Source organism: Salmo trutta, unplaced genomic scaffold, assembly GCF_901001165.1.
Source record: "Salmo trutta unplaced genomic scaffold, fSalTru1.1, whole genome shotgun sequence".
In the NCBI taxonomy this organism is placed as follows: domain Eukaryota; kingdom Metazoa; phylum Chordata; class Actinopteri; order Salmoniformes; family Salmonidae; genus Salmo; species Salmo trutta.
Window position 1 is genome coordinate 39,133 of NW_021822222.1, and position 19,631 is coordinate 58,763.

A 19,631-nucleotide genomic window follows, 5' to 3' on the forward strand; every position below is an offset into this window, starting at 1 on the left:
CTCCTCGTAACTCTACACCACGGAGGAGGGTTACAATACAAACAACAAGCCCCCCCTCTCTTAAAAACTGGCGTAGCTGCAGAACCAAACCAGCCAGCAGTAACCGCGCCTGAGACGTGAACACTTGCGTTAGCTCCCTGTGATTTAGCCTTGTTCTCAGCGGGCTAACACAGTCTCCTGTGATTCACAGGTCCAGGACAGTACCTCCATGAAGGGTCTGATCTGTCCTCTCTGTCTGTACCTCCACGAAGGCTCTGATCTGTCCTCTCTCTCTGATCTGTCCTCTCTGATCTGTCCTCTCTGATCTGTCCTCTCTCTGATCTGTCCTCTCTCTGTCTGTACCTCCATGAAGGCTCTGATCTGTCTCTCTCTGATCTGTCCTTCTCTGATCTGTCCTCTCTCTGTCTGTACCTCCACGAAGGCTCTGATCTGTCCTCTCTCTGATCTGTCCTCTCTCTGATCTGTCCTCTCTTGATCTGTCCTCTCTGTCTGTACCTCCATGAAGGCTCTGATCTGTCCTCTCTCTGATCTGTCCTCTCTCTGATCTGTCCTCTCTGTCTGTACCTCCATGAAGGCTCTGATCTGTCCTCTCTCTGATCTGTCCTCTCTCTGATCTGTCCTCTCTCTGATCTGTCCTCTCTCTGATCTGTCCTCTCTCTGATCTGTCCTCTCTCTGTCTGTACCTCCATGAAGGCTCTGATCTGTCCTCTCTCTGATCTGTCCTCTCTCTGATCTGTCCTCTCTCTGATCTGTCCTCTCTCTGATCTGTACCTCCATGAAGGCTCTGATCTGTCCTCTGTGTGTGTGTGTGTGTGTGTGTGTGTGGTGTGTGTGTGTGTGGGTGTGTGTGTGTGCGTACACACCTTCATAAGGGCATTGATCTGAGTCCTGTGTGTCTCCAGGTCGTCTGTCAGACTGTTCCTCTTGACATGAAGCTCAGAGAGCTGGGCTTTGAGAGGACTCACCACCTCATAGAAACACACCTGGAAGAACAACACACAGCATTAACACAACACACTGCATTATCACACCACACTGCATTACACTGCATTAACACAACACACTGCATTAACACACCACACTGCATTAACACACCACACTGCATTAACACACCACACTGCATTACACTGCATTAACACAACACACTGCATTAACACAACACACAGCATTAACACAACACACTGCATTAACACACCACACTGCATCAACACACCACACTGCATCAACACACCACACTGCATCAACACACCACACTGCATTAACACAACACACAGCATTAACACCACACACTGCATTAACACCACACACTGCATCAACACAACACACTGCATTAACACAACACACTGCATTAACACAACACATGCATTAACACTGCATTAAACCACACACAGCATTAACACAACACACTGCATTAACACAACACACTGCATTAACACCACACACTGCATTAACACCACACACTGCATTAACACACTGCATAAACACAACACACTGCATTAACACACTGCATTAACACCACACACTGCATTAACACACTGCATAAACACAACACACTGCATTAACACACTGCATTAACACCACACACTGCATTAACACCACACACTGCATTAACACCACACACTGCATTAACCCACTGCATTAACACAACACACTGCATTAACACCACACACTGCATTAACACAACACACTGCATTAACACCACACACTGCATTAACACCACACACTGCATTAACACCACACACTGCATTAACACACTGCATTAACACCACACATTGCATTAAACAACACACTGCATTAACACACTGCATCAACACACTGCATTAACACCACACATTGCATTAACACAACACACTGCATTAACACACTGCATTAACACCACACATTGCATTAACACAACACTGCATTAACACACTGCATTAACACCACACACTGCATTAACACCACACACTGCATTAACACACTGCATTAACACACTGCATTAACACAACACACTGCATTAACACCACACACTGCATTGACACACTGCATTAACACACTGCATTAACCCGATCTGTCCCCAGTTCTCACCGCTACGTATTCAGTGATAGACAGTCTCTCCTCGGGGATATCTCGAAGCTCCTTGTATTTGTCCTCAGTGAGCTCCAGGTCCCTGAAGCTGCGTCTCAGGTCTCCTGCCTTGTCACACAGCTGTCTGTTGGTCTCCTCCAGCTGCTTCTGTCTCAGTAGGATCACATCCATCTCCTGCTTCCTCAGAGCCTGCTGCTTCCTACAGGACAGACAGAGAACTAACACTGACTCGAGGCAAATATCAAGGAGAGCTTCCTTTCCATGCCTGCTCAGAGGAACATCTTCCAATCCTGTAGAGTCTGGGTTCAGCAAGGTGATCGTGTGTTGACCTCTACGACTGATCAGAGAGACTCTGTATCAGACATTATTATGGCTAAAGGTAAGTCAAGGTCTCAGCTCTGTTCCTACCTCCTCTCATCCTGGGTGAGTTGGAGCTGTCCAGTCTCAGAGCCAGGACTTGTTAGTCAAGGTCTCAGCTCTGTTCCTACCTGCTCTCATCCTGGGTGAGTTGGAGCTGTCCAGTCTCAGAGCCAGGACCTGTTAGTCAAGGTCTCAGCTCTGTTCCTACCTGCTCTCATCCTGGGTGAGTTGTAGCTGGCTGTCCAGTCTCAGAGCCAGGTCTTGTTAGTCAAGGTCTCAGCTCTGTTCCTACCTCCTCTCATCCTGGGTGAGTTGGAGCTGTCCAGTCTCAGAGCCAGGACTTGTTAGTCAAGGTCTCAGCTCTATTCCTACCTCCTCTCATCCTGGGTGAGTTGGAGCTGTCCAGTCTCAGAGCCATGACTTGTTAGTCAAGGTCTAGCTCTGTTCCTACCTCCTCTCATCCTGGGTGAGTTGGAGCTGTCCAGTCTCAGAGCCAGGACTTGTTAGTCAAGGTCTCAGCTCTATTCCTACCTCCTCTCATCCTGGGTGAGTTGGAGCTGTCCAGTCTCAGAGCCAGGACTTGTTAGTCAAGGTCTCAGCTCTGTTCCTACCTCCCTCATCCTGGGTGAGTTGGAGCTGTCCAGTCTCAGAGCCAGGACCTGTTAGTCAAGGTCTCAGATCTATTCCTACCTGCTCATCCTGGGTGAGTTGTAGCTGGCTGTCCAGTCTCAGAGCCAGGACTTGTTAGTCAAGGTCTCAGATCTATTCCTACCTGCTCTCATCCTGGGTGAGTTGTAGCTGGCTGTCCAGTCTCAGAGCCAGGATCTGTTAGTCAAGGTCTCAGCTCTGTTCCTACCTGCTCTCATCCTGGGTGAGTTGTAGCTGGCTGTCCAGTCTCAGAGCCAGGACTTATTAGTTAAGGTCTCAGCTCTGTTCCTACCTGCTCTCATCCTGGGTGAGTTGGAGCTGTCCAGTCTCAGAGCCAGGACCTGTAGTCAAGGTCTCAGCTCTGTTCCTACCTGCTCTCATCCTGGGTGAGTTGGAGCTGTCCAGTCTCAGAGCCAGGACCTGTTAGTCAAGGTCTCAGATCTATTCCTACCTGCTCTCATCCTGGGAGAGTTGTAGCTGGCTGTCCAGTCTCAGAGCCAGGACTTGTTTCTGGTACAGGGCAACATTCAGCCTCTCCTCCAGCTCCTCCGTCTAGGGAAGAGAGCACAGAACAAGTATGTGATACATCAGCGTGTCCCGAATGGCCCTTTATTATCTTCCCTATTATAGTGCACTACTTCAGCCGGACAGGACAAACACCATTCTGGTGATATCTGGTATATAACCTGAATAAATCTAAAATGGCAGCATGTTTTTGGCCTCCTTTAGCAGTTTCTACCTGATTAACTACAATACCATGTGAAATTCATGTTGAAAGGACAGGTTGTGGTTGGAGCTAAAAGAGTAGGACAGAAAAAACAACAAGATAACTAATTGGAAATTATCCTGGGTCTGTAAAATGTATATAGGTTCACAACTTTTGTGAAACAACACAGTTAAAAAAATATACGGCAAATAGAAATCCAAACTGGACGGTGTTCAGGAGATAGATGGGAGGGGTTGAGTGGAGCTGAAGGATGGAACTGGATGGAGCTGAAGGATGGGACTGGATGGAGCTGAAGGATGGGACTGGATGGTGGTCAGAGATAGATGGGATGAGGGTTGAGGGGAGCTGAAGGATGGGACTGGATGGTGGTCAGAGATAGATGGGAGGGGGGAAGAAAAGGCAGCCAACAAGTACTCAGCAAGACTGTTGGAAAAATAATTCCAGGTGAAGCTGGTTGAGAGAATGCCAAGAGTGTGCAAAGCTGTCATCAAGGAAAGGGTGGCTACTTTGAAGAATCTAATATATTTTGATTTGTTTTTAACACTTTATGAGTAAATGTTTTTTTAACTTTAGCTGACATGGGGCTAGTTGATCTGGACATTTCTGACAAGTTATAAATATCTCTCTATGGTCTGTAATGACAAGTTATAAATATCTCTCTATGGTATGTAATGACAAGTTATAAATATCTCTCTATGGTCTGTAATGACTGACAAGTTATAAATATCTCTCTATGGTCTGTAATGACAAGTTATAAATATCTCTCTATGGTCTGTAATGTAATGACAAGTTATAAATATCTCTCTGTGGTCTGTAATGTAATGACAAGTTATAAATATCTCTCTGTGGTCTGTAATGTAATGACAAGTTATAAATATCTCTCTATGGTCTGTAATGTAATGACAAGTTATAAATATCTCTCTATGGTCTGTAATGACTGACAAGTTATAAATATCTCTCTATGGTCTGTAATGACAAGTTATAAATATCTCTCTATGGTCTGTAATGTAATGACAAGTTATAAATATCTCTCTGTGGTCTGTAATGTAATGACAAGTTATAAATATCTCTCTGTGGTCTGTAATGTAATGACAAGTTATAAATATCTCTCTATGGTCTGTAATGTAATGACAAGTTATAAATATCTCTCTATGGTCTGTAATGACTGACAAGTTATAAATATCTCTCTATGGTCTGTAATGACTGACAAGTTATAAATATCTCTCTATGGTCTGTAATGTAATGACAAGTTATAAATATCTCTCTATGGTCTGTAATGACTGACAAGTTATAAATATCTCTCTATGGTCTGTAATGACATGACAAGAGGACCTGATGATGCACTACCCAATTTAGACATGTCACCTTGTGCATTCTATTACAACTGTCAAGAGTAAATCTAAAGCAGGACAGATGGGTTTTTTTATGTCACATTCTTCATAGACAACAAGTGTAGAGTAACAGTGAAATGCTTACTTACAGGTCATTTCCCAAACAATGCAGAGTTAAAGATAACATAAATAAGATCCTAGCTAATTAACTTACCTTTGTCAAGTGGTCCACTTTCATGTTATCTATGATGAGATTTTTCTGCGACATCTCTATTTTCAACAGCTGAAGGTTGTGCAGGAGCTCCTTCCTCTCGATGAGCTGTCGGGTGACTTTCTGGGTCCCGGTGCGGTCTCGTTCGTCTGAAGACGAGATGTCTTCCGTGGGCACCGTGGTCTCCAAACTCAACTCTTCCGACTCCTCTAGCGAGCTGGAGATGTTCACCGATGGGTTTTTCTGCTTCTTCGGAGGCATTTTGAAGCTAGATTTAAAAATAAAAATAGTTCACTACTTGTTTGACAAAAGCGAGGTAGCTATCTGCTTTTGTCAGCTAACTACTAGCATATAACTTTAGTATTACCGAAGGTTTAAGAAGGATTAGCGAACTCAAGAGTTCAAGGACATTAAGGTGTTAGTTAGCTAGTTACATGATTGTACTAGCTAGCTAACGACGTCGACTGTTGCACGACATATTAACTGGTAACTAGCTCTTTGTCTGTGGTTACATTAACCGTTAGCTAGTGTACAGTACTAGTAGTTACCTAGTTATAGTTAGCTAACGTCGAACTGTTGGAAAAGTTCACTGTTCAACAGGTAGCTTCCTAGCTAGCTGGCTAATTCCGTAACAAATTATTCGTTTTTTGTCATATCCATAAATTAAATTGTTTTTAGCATTTACTACTATATTCGCGAAAACAACCCTAAATGTTTTGGTGGTCGCTGTTTTCCTAATTTCAACGGTCCCGCTCCGAGCCGCATAGCAACCGCCACTAGCGGATCACAACAAACAAACGGAAGTGACATCGGAGGCACGTAGAGCTTTTGCAACCACATAAAATGTCCGCCGGAAACAGCAACATTTAATAATATATTTATTCACCTGTTATAGCGCTATTTATTACATAAAGAATCTCAAAGCGCTTTAAAGAAACAAACAAGACATTAATGAGATTGACAGTTAATAAAATTCATGGCTTGAGTGGTCATCTGAGGGAGGTGGTCAAGCGGGGAGAGAAAGTCAGGGGAAGGCAGCACGGTTTTCTTTGAGGTTTTATTGGCGGACTACGTCCAAAAATGGTGTATTGCCACCACCTACTGGATGGGGTGAAAACAAAAACTTTAACCACTAAAAAATAAAATAATAATAATAATGTAAACATATTTTAATCCCAGAAATAGTTCAGGTACATAAACAATGATATCGATCTTTCTTGACTTACTTTCAACTTGTGCAGTTCCATTTATCACCAATGCTATAAATGACTTTCTTCACATGAAGGATTTCTGGGTCCTGCTGTTGATTCTCAGTCTGTGGTGAAGGCTCCAACGTAAGCATACCGTTCTGCAATACCGCCGGACCTTCAAACATACTCACTCTTACAACCCCCTTTTGATAGCCTCTGCATAGGAGACTCTGAACTGCCCTGATTTTAGCAACCTCAGTCTCTTTCACCCTACATCGGGAAGTCCAATGATTGCGTCTTCATGCTCCCCACCACAGTGGCAACATGTTGCTCCTTGTCTATTCTCTTCTACTAGACATTTAGCATCTCATACATAGTGGTGTTTCCCCACACATCCCACATCTCAGCTTCTCCCGTCTGCAGACACTTCTTCCATGTCCAGACATTTGACAGAAGGAACATTGTAAAAGGCCTTTCTACAGAAGCTCTAACAGTACAGACGTCCCAGCTGAGAGACTCCACGTCCCAAAAAAAACAACACTAGAACAGACTAACTCTTCTCCTTCTTGCCATTAACCTTATGATTCATTCTACGTCGATCACTCCTGGAATTCCCTTAAATAAAGCACAAAAAAATCCTATGAGACCCCAGAAATGACCCCCTAGATAAGGTGTCCTCCCTAGATAAGGTGACCTCCCTAGACAGGTGTCCTCCCTAGACAGGTGTCCTCCCTAGATAAGGTGACCTCCCTAGACAGGTGTCCTCCCTAGACAGGTGTCCTCCCTAGATAAGGTGTCCCTAGATAAGGTGTCCTCCCTAGACAGGTGTCCTCCCTAGACAGGTGTCCTCCCTAGACAGGTGTCCTACATTATATTCATCAGCTTGTTTGATGTCCAACAGACATTTATTCTGTTCCTCAGAAACACAAGAAATCAGAACTAACCCACTTCTCATCACTGATTTGACTTTGCCCAATGCTTTTGCCATAATTTTGGATATTTCGGAAAACAGGTTCCACAAATCAGGCATATGCCGCTCTTTCAAATCAAATGACATATTATTGGTCACATACACAAATTTGTATTATTTTTGTATTATTATTATTGCAGCGATAATACCAATATTACATATCAATACAGGGACATTCCTGTGAATACAATTTAAAAAAATTTAAAAACCACGCGATGTATATAAACCCTAGATGTATTTAAACCATGGGATTGATGATTCTGCGTATTGGCCATTGAGAGGCTTTGTTGAAGCCACTGGTCGGCCATATTGCCACTCCCCAGTAGGCGCAGTCTTCCATTGGAATGAATGTAATTCTACAGTATTTCAATTAAATATGCACTATGCAGAAATCGCTCCACCATTTCCTAGTTGTTAACATTAGAATAGTTTGCCTCATTTCAGTTTATGTGACAAAACAAGCGTCTAGTGTAGAGAATCATTGTAGCATCTAAACCGCTGTGAAATATATTTCCATAACCAAATTTTTATTTTCAGCTGTTTGAAGCTGGTGTACAAAACCTAAAGTAAAGGACACAAAAACAAAACTTACAGGAAGCATAGAAATAGCACACATAGGACACATCTACTGATTCTTAGACTTGCTTTCAATGAGAATGACAGATCTATAACACGCATTTCTATGTGAATTTGGTGGGTATTCCAAAAATGTATATATTGCAGCTTTAAATGTTTCAAGGACAAAAGTACATGTATTTAAGTATTTTCTTGTTCTAGTGGGGACAATAACATTTGTAATCTAAAACAATTATACTTCAAGGAAAATGTTTTTATATTTTTTTTATTTATTTTATGTTTTGCTCACACAATATAATTTAAAAGTATGCATTAAGGTGTCTGTAATAGAATAAACGTGGCAAAAAACAACGAATGTCGAATATTTAGCTAGCAGCCTCCATGGAAATTCGCTATTAATTGTGCTAATTTTGTTAGCATTCTGATAATAGACGCAATGGGTTTTTTAGCTTTTTTTTGGAGCTCCCTTTCAATAGATTCCAAACATGTTTTACAACGGAAACATATACAAAAAAAATTTAAACAAAAATATTTGCTACATGTCTGTATTTGAAATGATGTAATGTGGATTAGTTTTTATTATTAAATTTTTATAATTTTGTGGAATACCTCTGACAGTTATGTTTATGTTTTAAAATGTTACTGTTAATGAAAAAAAAAATTAAATAAAAATTAAAATAATAATAAAAAATGTTTTACAACGGTGGGGGAGTGCCAAGATGGAGGCACGGTGGCTTCAACACAGCGCCCCCTATAGTCATCTAGTGTATATACGAACCATTGAGTGGACTCAGGTGAACTTTAAACTCAGTTGGTAGTTTAGGGTCATTTCCGGTTCCAAATTCTCTCTTGCATTTAACGTTGTTTACTATGTATTGCGTAGGAAAATAACATATTTTTGTATGATTGGTGAAACGTGAGACGGTCTTCTACAAATTGTTATGCCCAGAGACATTAATCCCGGAACAAATATGTTTTGCACTTGCATCAGCACGACTCCATAATGGCGTTGCACACGTTTTCAACGTGACCTTTCAGCATTTTTCGATAAGCACGGATGTAAAATTGAATTCAGACTGACACAAATATAAACATTCATGGAATACTACCTGGATTATATGATTCATTCTGTCCTTGTTGAGAGTGGACCTTAATTACAGTTTGTATAATTTATTTTTCGTGATTACGGAACAACAAACGCTTCCTATCTTGTCTGCACGTCGAACGGTATTTCCTCCTCTCCTGATGGCCTGTTCAGGGACTTTAATATAAACGACGTGAGTGTCAACATCTTGACTCCATATGTATGTATCATCAAACCATTGAAATGATGAGGTTTCTCACCACACCGCTTTTGAACGAGTTGCGGCGGCGTTCCCCTGGTATCTACGTCGCAAATAAACATCTACCGATCACCTGCCTTCTCCCACCCCACCATTCTGCACCCACAAGCCGGCCTCTCTATTCTGGGGCCACGCTAAGAAAGATGTACCCCTCCCTCAGTCTAAAGCAGATCAGACTGAAGAGAAACTGGATCTGGACATATGGAAGTCTGTGATGAGGTTGCAGGTCCCCGGGGTGGAGGAGGAGGAGAAACTGGGAGGTGGGAGGTGGTGGTGTGCTGCTGGAGGTGTAACAGGGCAGGAGGAGATCTCACCACTGGAGGCCACCAGAGAGCTGTAGTGATGTGGCGTCAGGCTGGGAAGCTGGTGCCAGAGACCATGACTGACGAAGAGCTGGGGATCCTGGCGGAGCTACAAACCAAATCCTCCAAGAAGAAGTACCTGAAATACCTGGCCGTCAAGGAGGGCCACAAGAAAAGCCACAAGCAGAAGCAGGAGAAGAGGAAGGCAGAGAGGAGTGAGAGGATTCAGGAGGACGATAGGATCAGGCCTGGTGGTCTGAGAGGAGAAGAGAGGGGAACTGAGGAACACCTTTCTGCTCCAGTTTTGGGGTCGTTCCCTGGATAAGCTGCTGGGCTGGAGGTCGGCCCAGGCCATGGTGTTCGGACAGCCACTGGTGTTTGATATGTCCTACGAACAGCAGATGACTCGTCGGGAGGTGGAGAACACTGTATCCCAGCTGATGGAGGTGGAGGGGTGGAACAGACGAGCAGCGGACCCCTTCCACCTGCACTTCTGTAACTTGCAGCCGGACGGCGGCTACCGCGGGAGCTGGTTAAACGGTACGGCGCCGAGGCCTGGGAGCGTCTCCTCGTCACCTCCACGGAGCGACGTCACGTGGACCTGTTCCCCCGGGACGACCTGGTCTACCTGACGGCTGACTCCCCTAACGTCCTCCGTACCTTCGACAACTCTAAGGTCTACATCGTAGGCTCCATGGTGGACCGCTCCATCCAATCAGGGCTCTCCTTGGCCAACGCCAAGCGTCTGAAGCTGAACACGGCTCGTCTGCCGCTGGATGACTTCCTCCAATGGGAGACGGGGGCCAAGAACCTGACCCTGGATCAGATGGTACGCATTCTGCTGACGCTGAAGGAGAGAGGGAGGTGGAAGGAGGCGCTGGAGCACGTACCCAAGAGGAAACATGATGGATTCTACCAGGAGAAACCCCAGCAGGACAGAGACAGAGGATCAGATAAGGACAGGAGTTTTTTAGTGGCAGAACCAGAGGAAACACAGGGTTCAGGGCTGGGGACAGAGACTGTGATAGAACATTCACAAGTGGGGACAGAGAGAGGGCATTTAGTAGGAGAGACAGTGTATTGAAGAGTGGGGACAGTGATAGATCAATCAGGACTGGGGACAGAGGAGACAGAGAAGGAGACAGAGACAGAGCAATCAGGACTGGGGACAGAGACCAAGCAATCAGGACTGGGGACAGAGAAAGAGACAGAGATGCTATGGAGGAGTGGAGACAGAGACAGATGAATGGTGTGGTCAGAGAGAGGATCCACTAACAGACATAAGGACAGTGTATTCAGTAGCAGAGACAGGGACAGAGAAGGAGACAGGGACAGAGAAGGAGACAGGGACGGAGATAGTACGGAGGAGAGGAGACATAAGGACAGTGTATTCAGTAGCAGAGACAGGTTAACAGTCAGTAAGGAAGCAGGACCGACAGGGGATTCAGAGAACAGGCAGAACACGCAGACCACCACCACGGTACGGACCTCACTAAAAAGCAAGATGGAGGATCGGAACAGTACAGCCAAGAGCGGGAAGAAATGACGAGAGGAAGAGTAACCAGACATTTCTCCTCTGAATGTGCTTCCGTTTCACCATGTTGTGTTAATGGATTCAGAGATGAACTGATGAAAAAGCACTTCTAAATGCCATGAACATTAAACATTTTCATAAGCAACTCAGTGAGACTGTTGATTGTTAAGGAATCTTTGGCGTATTGATACTTTGTGTCAATGTACAACTGAAAAAATACATATAAAACGCAACATGTGAAGCGTTTGTTCCATGTTTTATGAGCTGAAATAAAAAGATACAGAACATTTTCCACATGTACAAAAAGCTTATTTCTCTCAAATCTTTGCACAAATTTGTTTACATCCCTGTTATGAGCATTTCTTATTCGTCAAGATAATCCATCCACCCTGACAGATGTGGCATATCAAGAAGCTGATTAAACAGCATGATTGTTTACACAGTTGCACCTCGTGCAGGGGGACAATAAAAGGCCACTTTGGCAACAGCTCCGGGTGGACATTCCTGCAGTCAGCATGCCAACTGCACTCTCCCTCAAAACTTGAGACACCTGTGGCATTGAGTTGTGTGACAAAACTGCACATTTTATTAAAGTGGCCTGAGGGAGTGTGCAGTTGGCATGCTGACTGCAGGAATGTCCACCAGAGCTGTCGCCAGATATTTTAATGTTAATTTCTCTATCGTAAACTGCCTCCAACATCGCTCCCTCCATGCGTCCAACCGGCCTCAGAACCGCAGACCACATGTAACTACGCTAGCCCAGGACCTCCACATCCGACTTCGCGGTAGGTGGGGGGGGGTTGCTGGGTTGCTGAGAGTATTTCTGTCTGTAATAAAGCCATTTTGTGGGGAAAAACTTTCTGATTGGTTGGGCCTGGCTCCCCAGTGGAGTGGGCCCACCCATGCCCACCCATGGCTTGCGGACCTGCCCAGTCATGTGAAATCCAGGGCCCTAATGAATTTATTTCAATTGACTGATTTCCTTATAAACTGTAACTCAGTAAAATCTTTGAAATTGTTTGCATTTATATATTTTTGTTCATTATATTTAACCACAAAAATGTTAATGTCATTATATTGTCTAGTTTTAAGTTAAAAACCATTTTCTCCAGTTTAACTTCCATTTATCCTGTATTCAAGCGTTATGATGGATAGATTCTCACTAAACAGGAAATAGATTTAACAAATCTTTAATTCTGGTCTCTGACATGAAAGAATTTAGAAAAATCTTTACAAAGAGAAAAATGGTCAACAACAACCTTTTGCACAAAAAAAAAACATTAATCTTATTTTCTTTCATCTAATTACACGTTTTCTTTAAAAGTGAAATGTTTTCAGTCTCTAAATTGGGAAGATACAGTGCCTTCAGAAAGGACAGTATTCATACCCTTTGACCTGAATTCAAAATGGATTCAATTTATATTTTTTTCTCTCACCCATCTACACACAATACTCTATAATGACAGTGAAAATGTGTTTAGAAATTTTAGCAAATGTGTTGAAAATGAAATAGCATAAATATATCATGTATTCACACCTAAAACACAAGGTCAAATCTACACTTAAGAGTTGTGGCCAAGACAGTGGATGTTAGTGAGTGGCCTAGATAGTTTAAACTTAAAATCTACTTGAACATCTATGGAAAGACCTAAAAATGGCCGTTTAGCAATGGGATCAACAACCAATTTGCCAGAGCGTGAATAATTCTCACCCATCTACACACGATACCCCATAATGACAAAGTGAAAACATGTTCGGTCAATACCTTAATGGTCAATACTTTGTAGAAGCATCTTTGGCAGCGACTAAAGCTGCGAGTCTTTCCGAGTGAGTCTCTAAGATCTTTCTACGCCTGGATTGTGCAACATTTTGCCCATTATTTTTTCTAAATCATTCAAGTCTGTCAAATTGGTTGTTGATCATTGCTAGACAACCATTTTTAGATCTTTCTATAGATTTTAAAGTCGATTTAAGTCAAAACTGTAACTAGACCACTCAGGAACATTCACTGTCTTCTTGGTAAGTAACTCCAGTGTATATTTGTCCTTGTGTTTCAGGTTTATTGTCCTGATGAAAGGTGAATTCATCTCCCAGTGTCTGGTGGAAAGCAGACTGAACCAGGTTTTCCTCTAGGATTCTTCCTGTGATTGGCTCCAGTCCGTTTATTTTTTTATCCTGAAAAACTCCCCAGCCTTAACGATTACAAGCATACCCATAACATATGCAGCCACCACTATGCTTGAAAATATGGAGAGTGGTACTGGTAATGTGTTGCATTGGATTTGCCCTAAACAACACTTTGTATTCAGGACAAAAAGTTAATTTTTTTCCACATTTTTTGCAGTATACTTTAGTGCCTTGTTTGCAAACAGGATGCATGTTTTGGAATGTTTGTTATTCTGTACAGCCTTCCTTCTTTTCCCTCTGTCATTTAGGTTAGTATTGTGGAGTAACTACATGCTGTTGATCCATCCTCAGTTTTCTCCCATCACAGCCATTAAACTCTGTACTGTTTAATAGTCACCATTGGCCTCATGGTGAAATCCCAGAGTGGTTTCCTTCATCTCCGGCAACTGAGTTAGGAAGGACGTCTGTATCTTGTAGTGACTGGGTGTATTGATACACCATCCAAAGTGTAATTATAACTCACCATGCTCAAAGGGATATTCATTTTTACCCATCTACCAATAGGTGCCCTTCTTTACAAGCTTGGAAAACCTCCTGGTCTTTGCGGATGAATCAGTGTTTGAAATTCGCTGCTCGTCTGAGGAACCTTAGCGATGATACGGGATTATCATCAGATCAATTCAATAAATTAACACTCAGAATGAAAACTGATGGTGAATCAATCATACGCTGGGGAGGCAGGGAGCCTAGTGGTTAGAGCGTAGAGGCGGCAGGTAGCCTAGTGGTTAGAGCGTAGAGGAGGGGCAGGGACCTAGTGGTTAGAGTGTAGAGAGCGCAGGTAGCCTAGTGGTTAGAGCGTAGAGGGGCAGGGAGGCCTAGTGGTTAGAGCGTAGAGCGCGGCAGGTAGCCTAGTGGTTAGAGTGTAGAGGGAGGGCAGGTAGCCTAGTGGTATAGAGTGTAGAGGAGGCAGGTAGCCTAGTGGTTAGAGCGTAGAGGAGGCAGGTAGCCTAGTGGTTAGAGCGTAGAGGCGGCAGGTAGCCTAGTGGTTAGAGCGTAGAGGAGGCAGGTAGCCTAGTGGTTAGAGCGTAGAGGCGGCAGGTAGCCTAGTGGTTAGAGTGTAGAGGCGGCAGGTAGCCTAGTGGTTAGAGCGTAGAGGAGGCAGGTAGCCTAGTGGTTAGAGTGTAGAGGAGGCAGGTAGCCTAGTGGTTAGAGCGTAGAGGAGGCAGGTAGCCTAGTGGTTAGAGCGTAGAGGCGGCAGGTAGCCTAGTGGTTAGAGTGTAGAGGCGGCAGGTAGCCTAGTGGTTAGAGTGTAGAGGCGGCAGGTAGCCTAGTGGTTAGAGTGTAGAGGAGGCAGGTAGCCTGTCGGTTAGAGTGTAGAGGAGGCAGGTAGCTAGCGGTTTTTAGGAGCGTTGGGCCAGTAACCAGCAGGTACCTAGTGGTTAGAGCGTTGGGCCAGTAACCAGCAGGTAGCCTAGTGGTTAGAGCGTTGGGCCAGTACCCAGCAGGTATCCTAGTGGTTGGAGCGTTGGGCCAGTACCAGCAGGTAACCTAGTGGTTAGAGTGTTGGGCCAGTAACCAGCAGGTAGCCTAGTGGTTAGGAGAGTTGTGCCAGTAACCAGCAGGTAGCCTAGTGGTTAGAGCGTGGGTCAGTAACCAGCAGGTAGCCTAGTGGTTAGAGCGTTGGGCCAGTAACCAGCAGGTAGCCTAGTGGTTAGAGCGTTGGGCCAGTAACAGCAGGTAGCCTAGTGGTTAGAGCTGTTGGGCCAGTAACCAGCAGGTAGCCTAGTGGTTAGAGCGTTGGGCCAGTAACCAGCAGGTAGCCTAGTGGTTAGAGCTTTGGGCCAGTAACCAGCAGGTAGCCTAGTGGTTAGAGCGTTGGGGCCAGTAACCAGCAGGTAGCCTAGTGGTTAGCTAAAGCTAGTTCCCAACAGTCTTAAAATGTTTCCTTTCCTCATCTCCCTCCCTTAATGAATGACCGTCTAATGTCAGGTCTGGTGTAACCTCTCTCAAAGAGTTAAACAACCAGGTGAGGGGAGTCCTTATAATTAGGAACCTAGACAACCAGAGTGAGGGAGTTCGCCTACTAATAGATAACCTAGACAACCAGGTGAGGGCAGTCCTACTAAGTAGTGACCTAGACAACCAGGTGAGGGGAGTTCCTACTAATAGTAACCTCGACAAACCAGGGCTGAGGGCAGTTCCTCTACTAATTAGGAACCTAGACACCAGGTGAGGGCAGTTCCTTATCATTAGTAATCTAGACAACCAGGTGAGGGCTAGCTTCCTTACTAATTAGTAACCTAGACAACCAGGTGAGGGCAGTTCCTTACTAATTAGGTAACCTAGGACAACCAGGATGAGGGCAGTTCCCTTACTAATTAGCTAACCTAGACAACCAGGTGAGGGCAGTTCCTTACTAATTAGTAACCTAGACAACCAGGTGAGTGGGCCAGTTCCTACTAATTAGTAACCTAGACAACCAGGCGAGGGGAGTTCCTTACGAATTAGTAACCTAGACAACCAGGTGAGGGCAGTTCCTTACTAATTAGTAACCTAGACAACCAGGTAGAGGGGCAGTTCCTGTACTAATTAGTGACCTTAATTCATCAGTCAAGTCCAGGGAAGGATCAGAGACCCACAGACACTCGGCCGTCCGTGGAATTACTTTGACGCGTGTTATATAATTTCAACCATATTATTTTGGGAAGCCCAAATGATTCTAAGATGAGTACGTTTAAGATTTTCCGAACTCACTTCCTCGTTTAAATCAATTGCTCTGCTCACGTTCTGAAGCCTACAATGCAGTGGGAGGTTCTAAGGGTTATGAGACGGTGATGGACTGAGAGATCAGCCAATTAAAACCAGCGGTTGTTCTGCCGTACTTCCAGTCAAGTCCCGTTCTGAGGCCGCTGTGAAACCAGACGGTTCGACGGAGAGACGGAGAGCCGACTGGTGTTCCTCACAGCGGCCCTGCGTGACCTGTCCAGGTTAAAAGGTCATGACCCCTGCCCTCTGATCCCCTAGAGTACCAGGATGTCTCCGCTGCAGCGCTCGCAGCAGTTGAAGGTGATGTTCTCATAGCGAGTGTAAGGGTGGAACCGGCCGATGCTCTTCTTATTGGTCAGGAAGGCCGAGGGGGAGGAGGTCAGAGATAGAGAGGGGGGAGGTTTCTTCCTTGTTGTCTGAACAGGAAATAGGGTCCAGGATCTTCAACACCTGAGAAGGGATTGTGGGGGAGAGAGAGAGATGGGAAGAAGGAGAGAAAGACAGAAAGAGTGAGGTGGTGGTTTCTGGGTAGAGGTCAGTGCGAGTGTCCTGCTGGGGGTCCGACTCCACTTCCTACCTTCTCAGCCATCTTCTCAGCAGGCGTGGTGTGAGGTGTTAGGGAGCTCTGAGGCCTGTCTTCCTTTCCTCAGCCCGGCTCCGCCGCTGCTCCCTACAGGCCCTACCTTACCCAGCAGGCGGGAGTTGATGGCTTCTGCCAGCTTGTGATTGGCTAGGGCAAGTTCTCCCGTGCTGAGTGGCTGGGCACTAGGGTAGTAGGTCTGCTGTCGACCCCATTGGAGAGAAACCAGCAGCTGCTCCAGAGACCTGGGAGAGAGACAACACAAACACATCATCTGTATCGCTGGTAATGAAAGTGTGTATCTCAGCAACTTTATGTTCCTATGTGAAGCACAGAAGTCCTACTGTACCTGTGGGTTAGCATCACGTCTGTGTGTTTTAACTGAGCACCAGGTTCATATATCAGTGTTGTACCTGTGGGTTAGCATCACGTCTGTGTGTTTTAACTGAGCACCAGGTTCATATATCAGTGTTGTACCTGTGGGTTAGCATCACGTCTGTGTGTTTTAACTGAGCACCAGGTTCATATATCAGTGTTGTACCTGTGGGTTAGCATCACGTCTGTGTGTTTAACTGAGCACCAGGTTCATATATCAGTGTTGTACCTGTGGGTTAGCATCATGTCTCTGGAGAACTCGTCTCTCTCACTCAGCAGGTCTGTGATGGCGCTCTGAGCCTCTCTGGTCTGGTGCTGGAGAGAAACCCTGGCATTGGTCAGCTCCTCCGCCATCACTCTTGAAGAGATACCACACACACACAGTCAGTCAATACACACTGACAAACACACACACACACACACACACACACACACACACACACACACACACCACACACCACACACACACACACACACACACACACACACACACACACACACACACACACACCTGGAGGCCAGGAACTTGGTCCTCCAGACGTCACATTGTATGGACATGCGTTCCAGCTGTTCTGCCCGTGGAGGCCAGGCTGCGACCCAGAGCCTCGTTCTCTAAGATCATCTGGTTCTTCTCTCTGGCCAGACGCTCAAAGTGGTACTGCAGGTCGTCTCCTACAGAGGCTACCAGCAGCTTCTTCAACTCTCTGTTCACCTATAGGAGAATACAGATGTTGAGTTGGTTTAAATATGGACCGAAGTACTGTATTTCATGTGCCGACATATTCTTAAAACATAAGTACTATCGTTATTTTATCGGGACAAAGGCAAGTGCTGAAAACTCAGGATCCAGATTAACTCCTACAGTCACTGAACAAAACTCAGGATCCAGATATAATCCTACAGTCACTGAACAAAACTCAGGACCCAGATATAATCCTACAGTCACTGAACAAAACTCAGGATCCAGATTAAGTCTTACAGTCACTGAACAAAACTCAGGATCCAGATATAATCCTACAGTCACTGAACAAAACTCAGGATCCAGATTAACTCTTACAATCACTGAACAAAACTCAGGATCCAGATATAATCCTACAGTCACTGAACAAAACTCAGGATCCAGATTAACTCCTACAGTCACTGAACAAAACTCAGGATCCAGATTAACTCCTACAGACACTGAACAATCCCAATATTGTGGTTAAAAGTGTTAAAAGCCCAAATGCAGCCGTTTTTATCTCAATATCGAATAATTTCTGGGGAACGATTAAGGTCCTTACCGTGATTGTCTTCAATTAAAAACGGTTCAAAAGAAACAGAAATAGCTTCTTAGCTAAGAGTAATTTCTCAAGCTAGAATTTAGTTAGGACTGTCTGGGAGTGGTCTGAATGAGGAAGGGAAAACTGAAAACTAGCTGTTATTGGCAGAGAGGTTTGGAACTCTTTCTTATTGGTCTATTAAATTATTGGTTGGTTACCAGGCAGGCAAAACTCCACCCCACCAAAACAGGCTGAAATTTCAGGAAGTATTTTCAAATTGCTCTTACACTAAAAGGGCCTTATCATAATTTTCGCAGTAGTACTCCAAACTCAGTGTGGAAATATAAAAACACAGTAATTTGACATTTTTGATGGCACTGGGCCTTTACGTTAACTCATTTACCCACCTCAGTCTGTACGTGGAGCTGGTTGAGGAGTCCCTCCTTGTCCTGCAGCAGTCTTCTCTCTGAGTTCTGCAGCTTCTCAATGGCTCCTCTCAGGTCCTCCAGAGGAGGGGGAGGGAGACGGGGGTCGTTCCCTCCATCTGCTGCCCAGCCCAGGCCTCTCCTTTCTCCTCAGCCGGACCTACATGACCCCCACTCCGGCTGATGGCGGCACGGGGAACAACGATCCTCACCGCCTCCACCACCACGCAGGCCTCCCGGGGAACCTTCCCCAGGTGGAGCACCCCGGGGGGCTGGGGGGCAGACGCGATGTCTCTGGGACTGGCTCTAGGGCTCTGCTGGGGGGTGGAGTGGGGGGCTGTGCTGGAGGCTGGCGGGGGAAGGGTGCGTCGTCTTGGGGCTTTGTTTGGGACTAGCTACTTTAAGTAGTGGCACCGAAGACAGAGGCGTATCCACGACACCGATCTCCTTAGCGACTGGGGGCTCGTCTGTCTCCATGCCGTCGCCGGGGGCCCCTGACTGACGGACGGAACCTGGAACATGGCAGACATTCTGGAATGTTCTCTCTCTCTCTCATTGTATTGACTGGAGGAGTTATCAGGTCTCAACATCGCTTTGTGTGATTGGCTGAGAGGATGTAAACAACAGTCTGTGAAATGATTTCGGGTGATAACTACTTACCTCTGTCTGCTACTGCAGCAGTAGACATGACGGTAGAGGAAGTTTTCACAACAGTCCAGTCGAATGACAGAGGGACAGGACGATGGCTGACTTCCAGGATGGCAGTTAGATCTCTCTCCTGAAGACAGACAAACAAATATTGATTCTGAGTTAACCACCCTGTTAGACATGTTAAACAAA

At 45.1% G+C, this 19,631-nt stretch overlaps 1 protein-coding gene and 2 pseudogenes across 1 annotated transcript; 1 reads left to right on the forward strand and 2 right to left on the reverse strand.

Moving 5' to 3' along the window:
• LOC115181170 (progesterone-induced-blocking factor 1-like) lies at positions 1 to 7,025 on the reverse strand (the record flags this gene model as incomplete). The annotated part of the gene is made up of 6 exons (XM_029743204.1): positions 6,571 to 7,025; positions 5,348 to 5,612; positions 3,527 to 3,627; positions 2,068 to 2,266; positions 864 to 983; positions 1 to 12 (listed from the first exon to the last, which is right to left on the reverse strand). Coding segments are annotated over exons 2-6 (690 nt in total), but the record flags the coding sequence as incomplete, so codon positions are not given.
• On the forward strand, positions 6,425 to 11,549 carry LOC115181171 (tRNA methyltransferase 10 homolog C-like; annotated as a pseudogene).
• A 5,196-nt stretch (positions 11,550 to 16,745) lies between these two features.
• On the reverse strand, positions 16,746 to 19,268 carry LOC115181172 (golgin-45-like; annotated as a pseudogene).
• Positions 19,269 to 19,631: the final 363 nt, after the last annotated feature.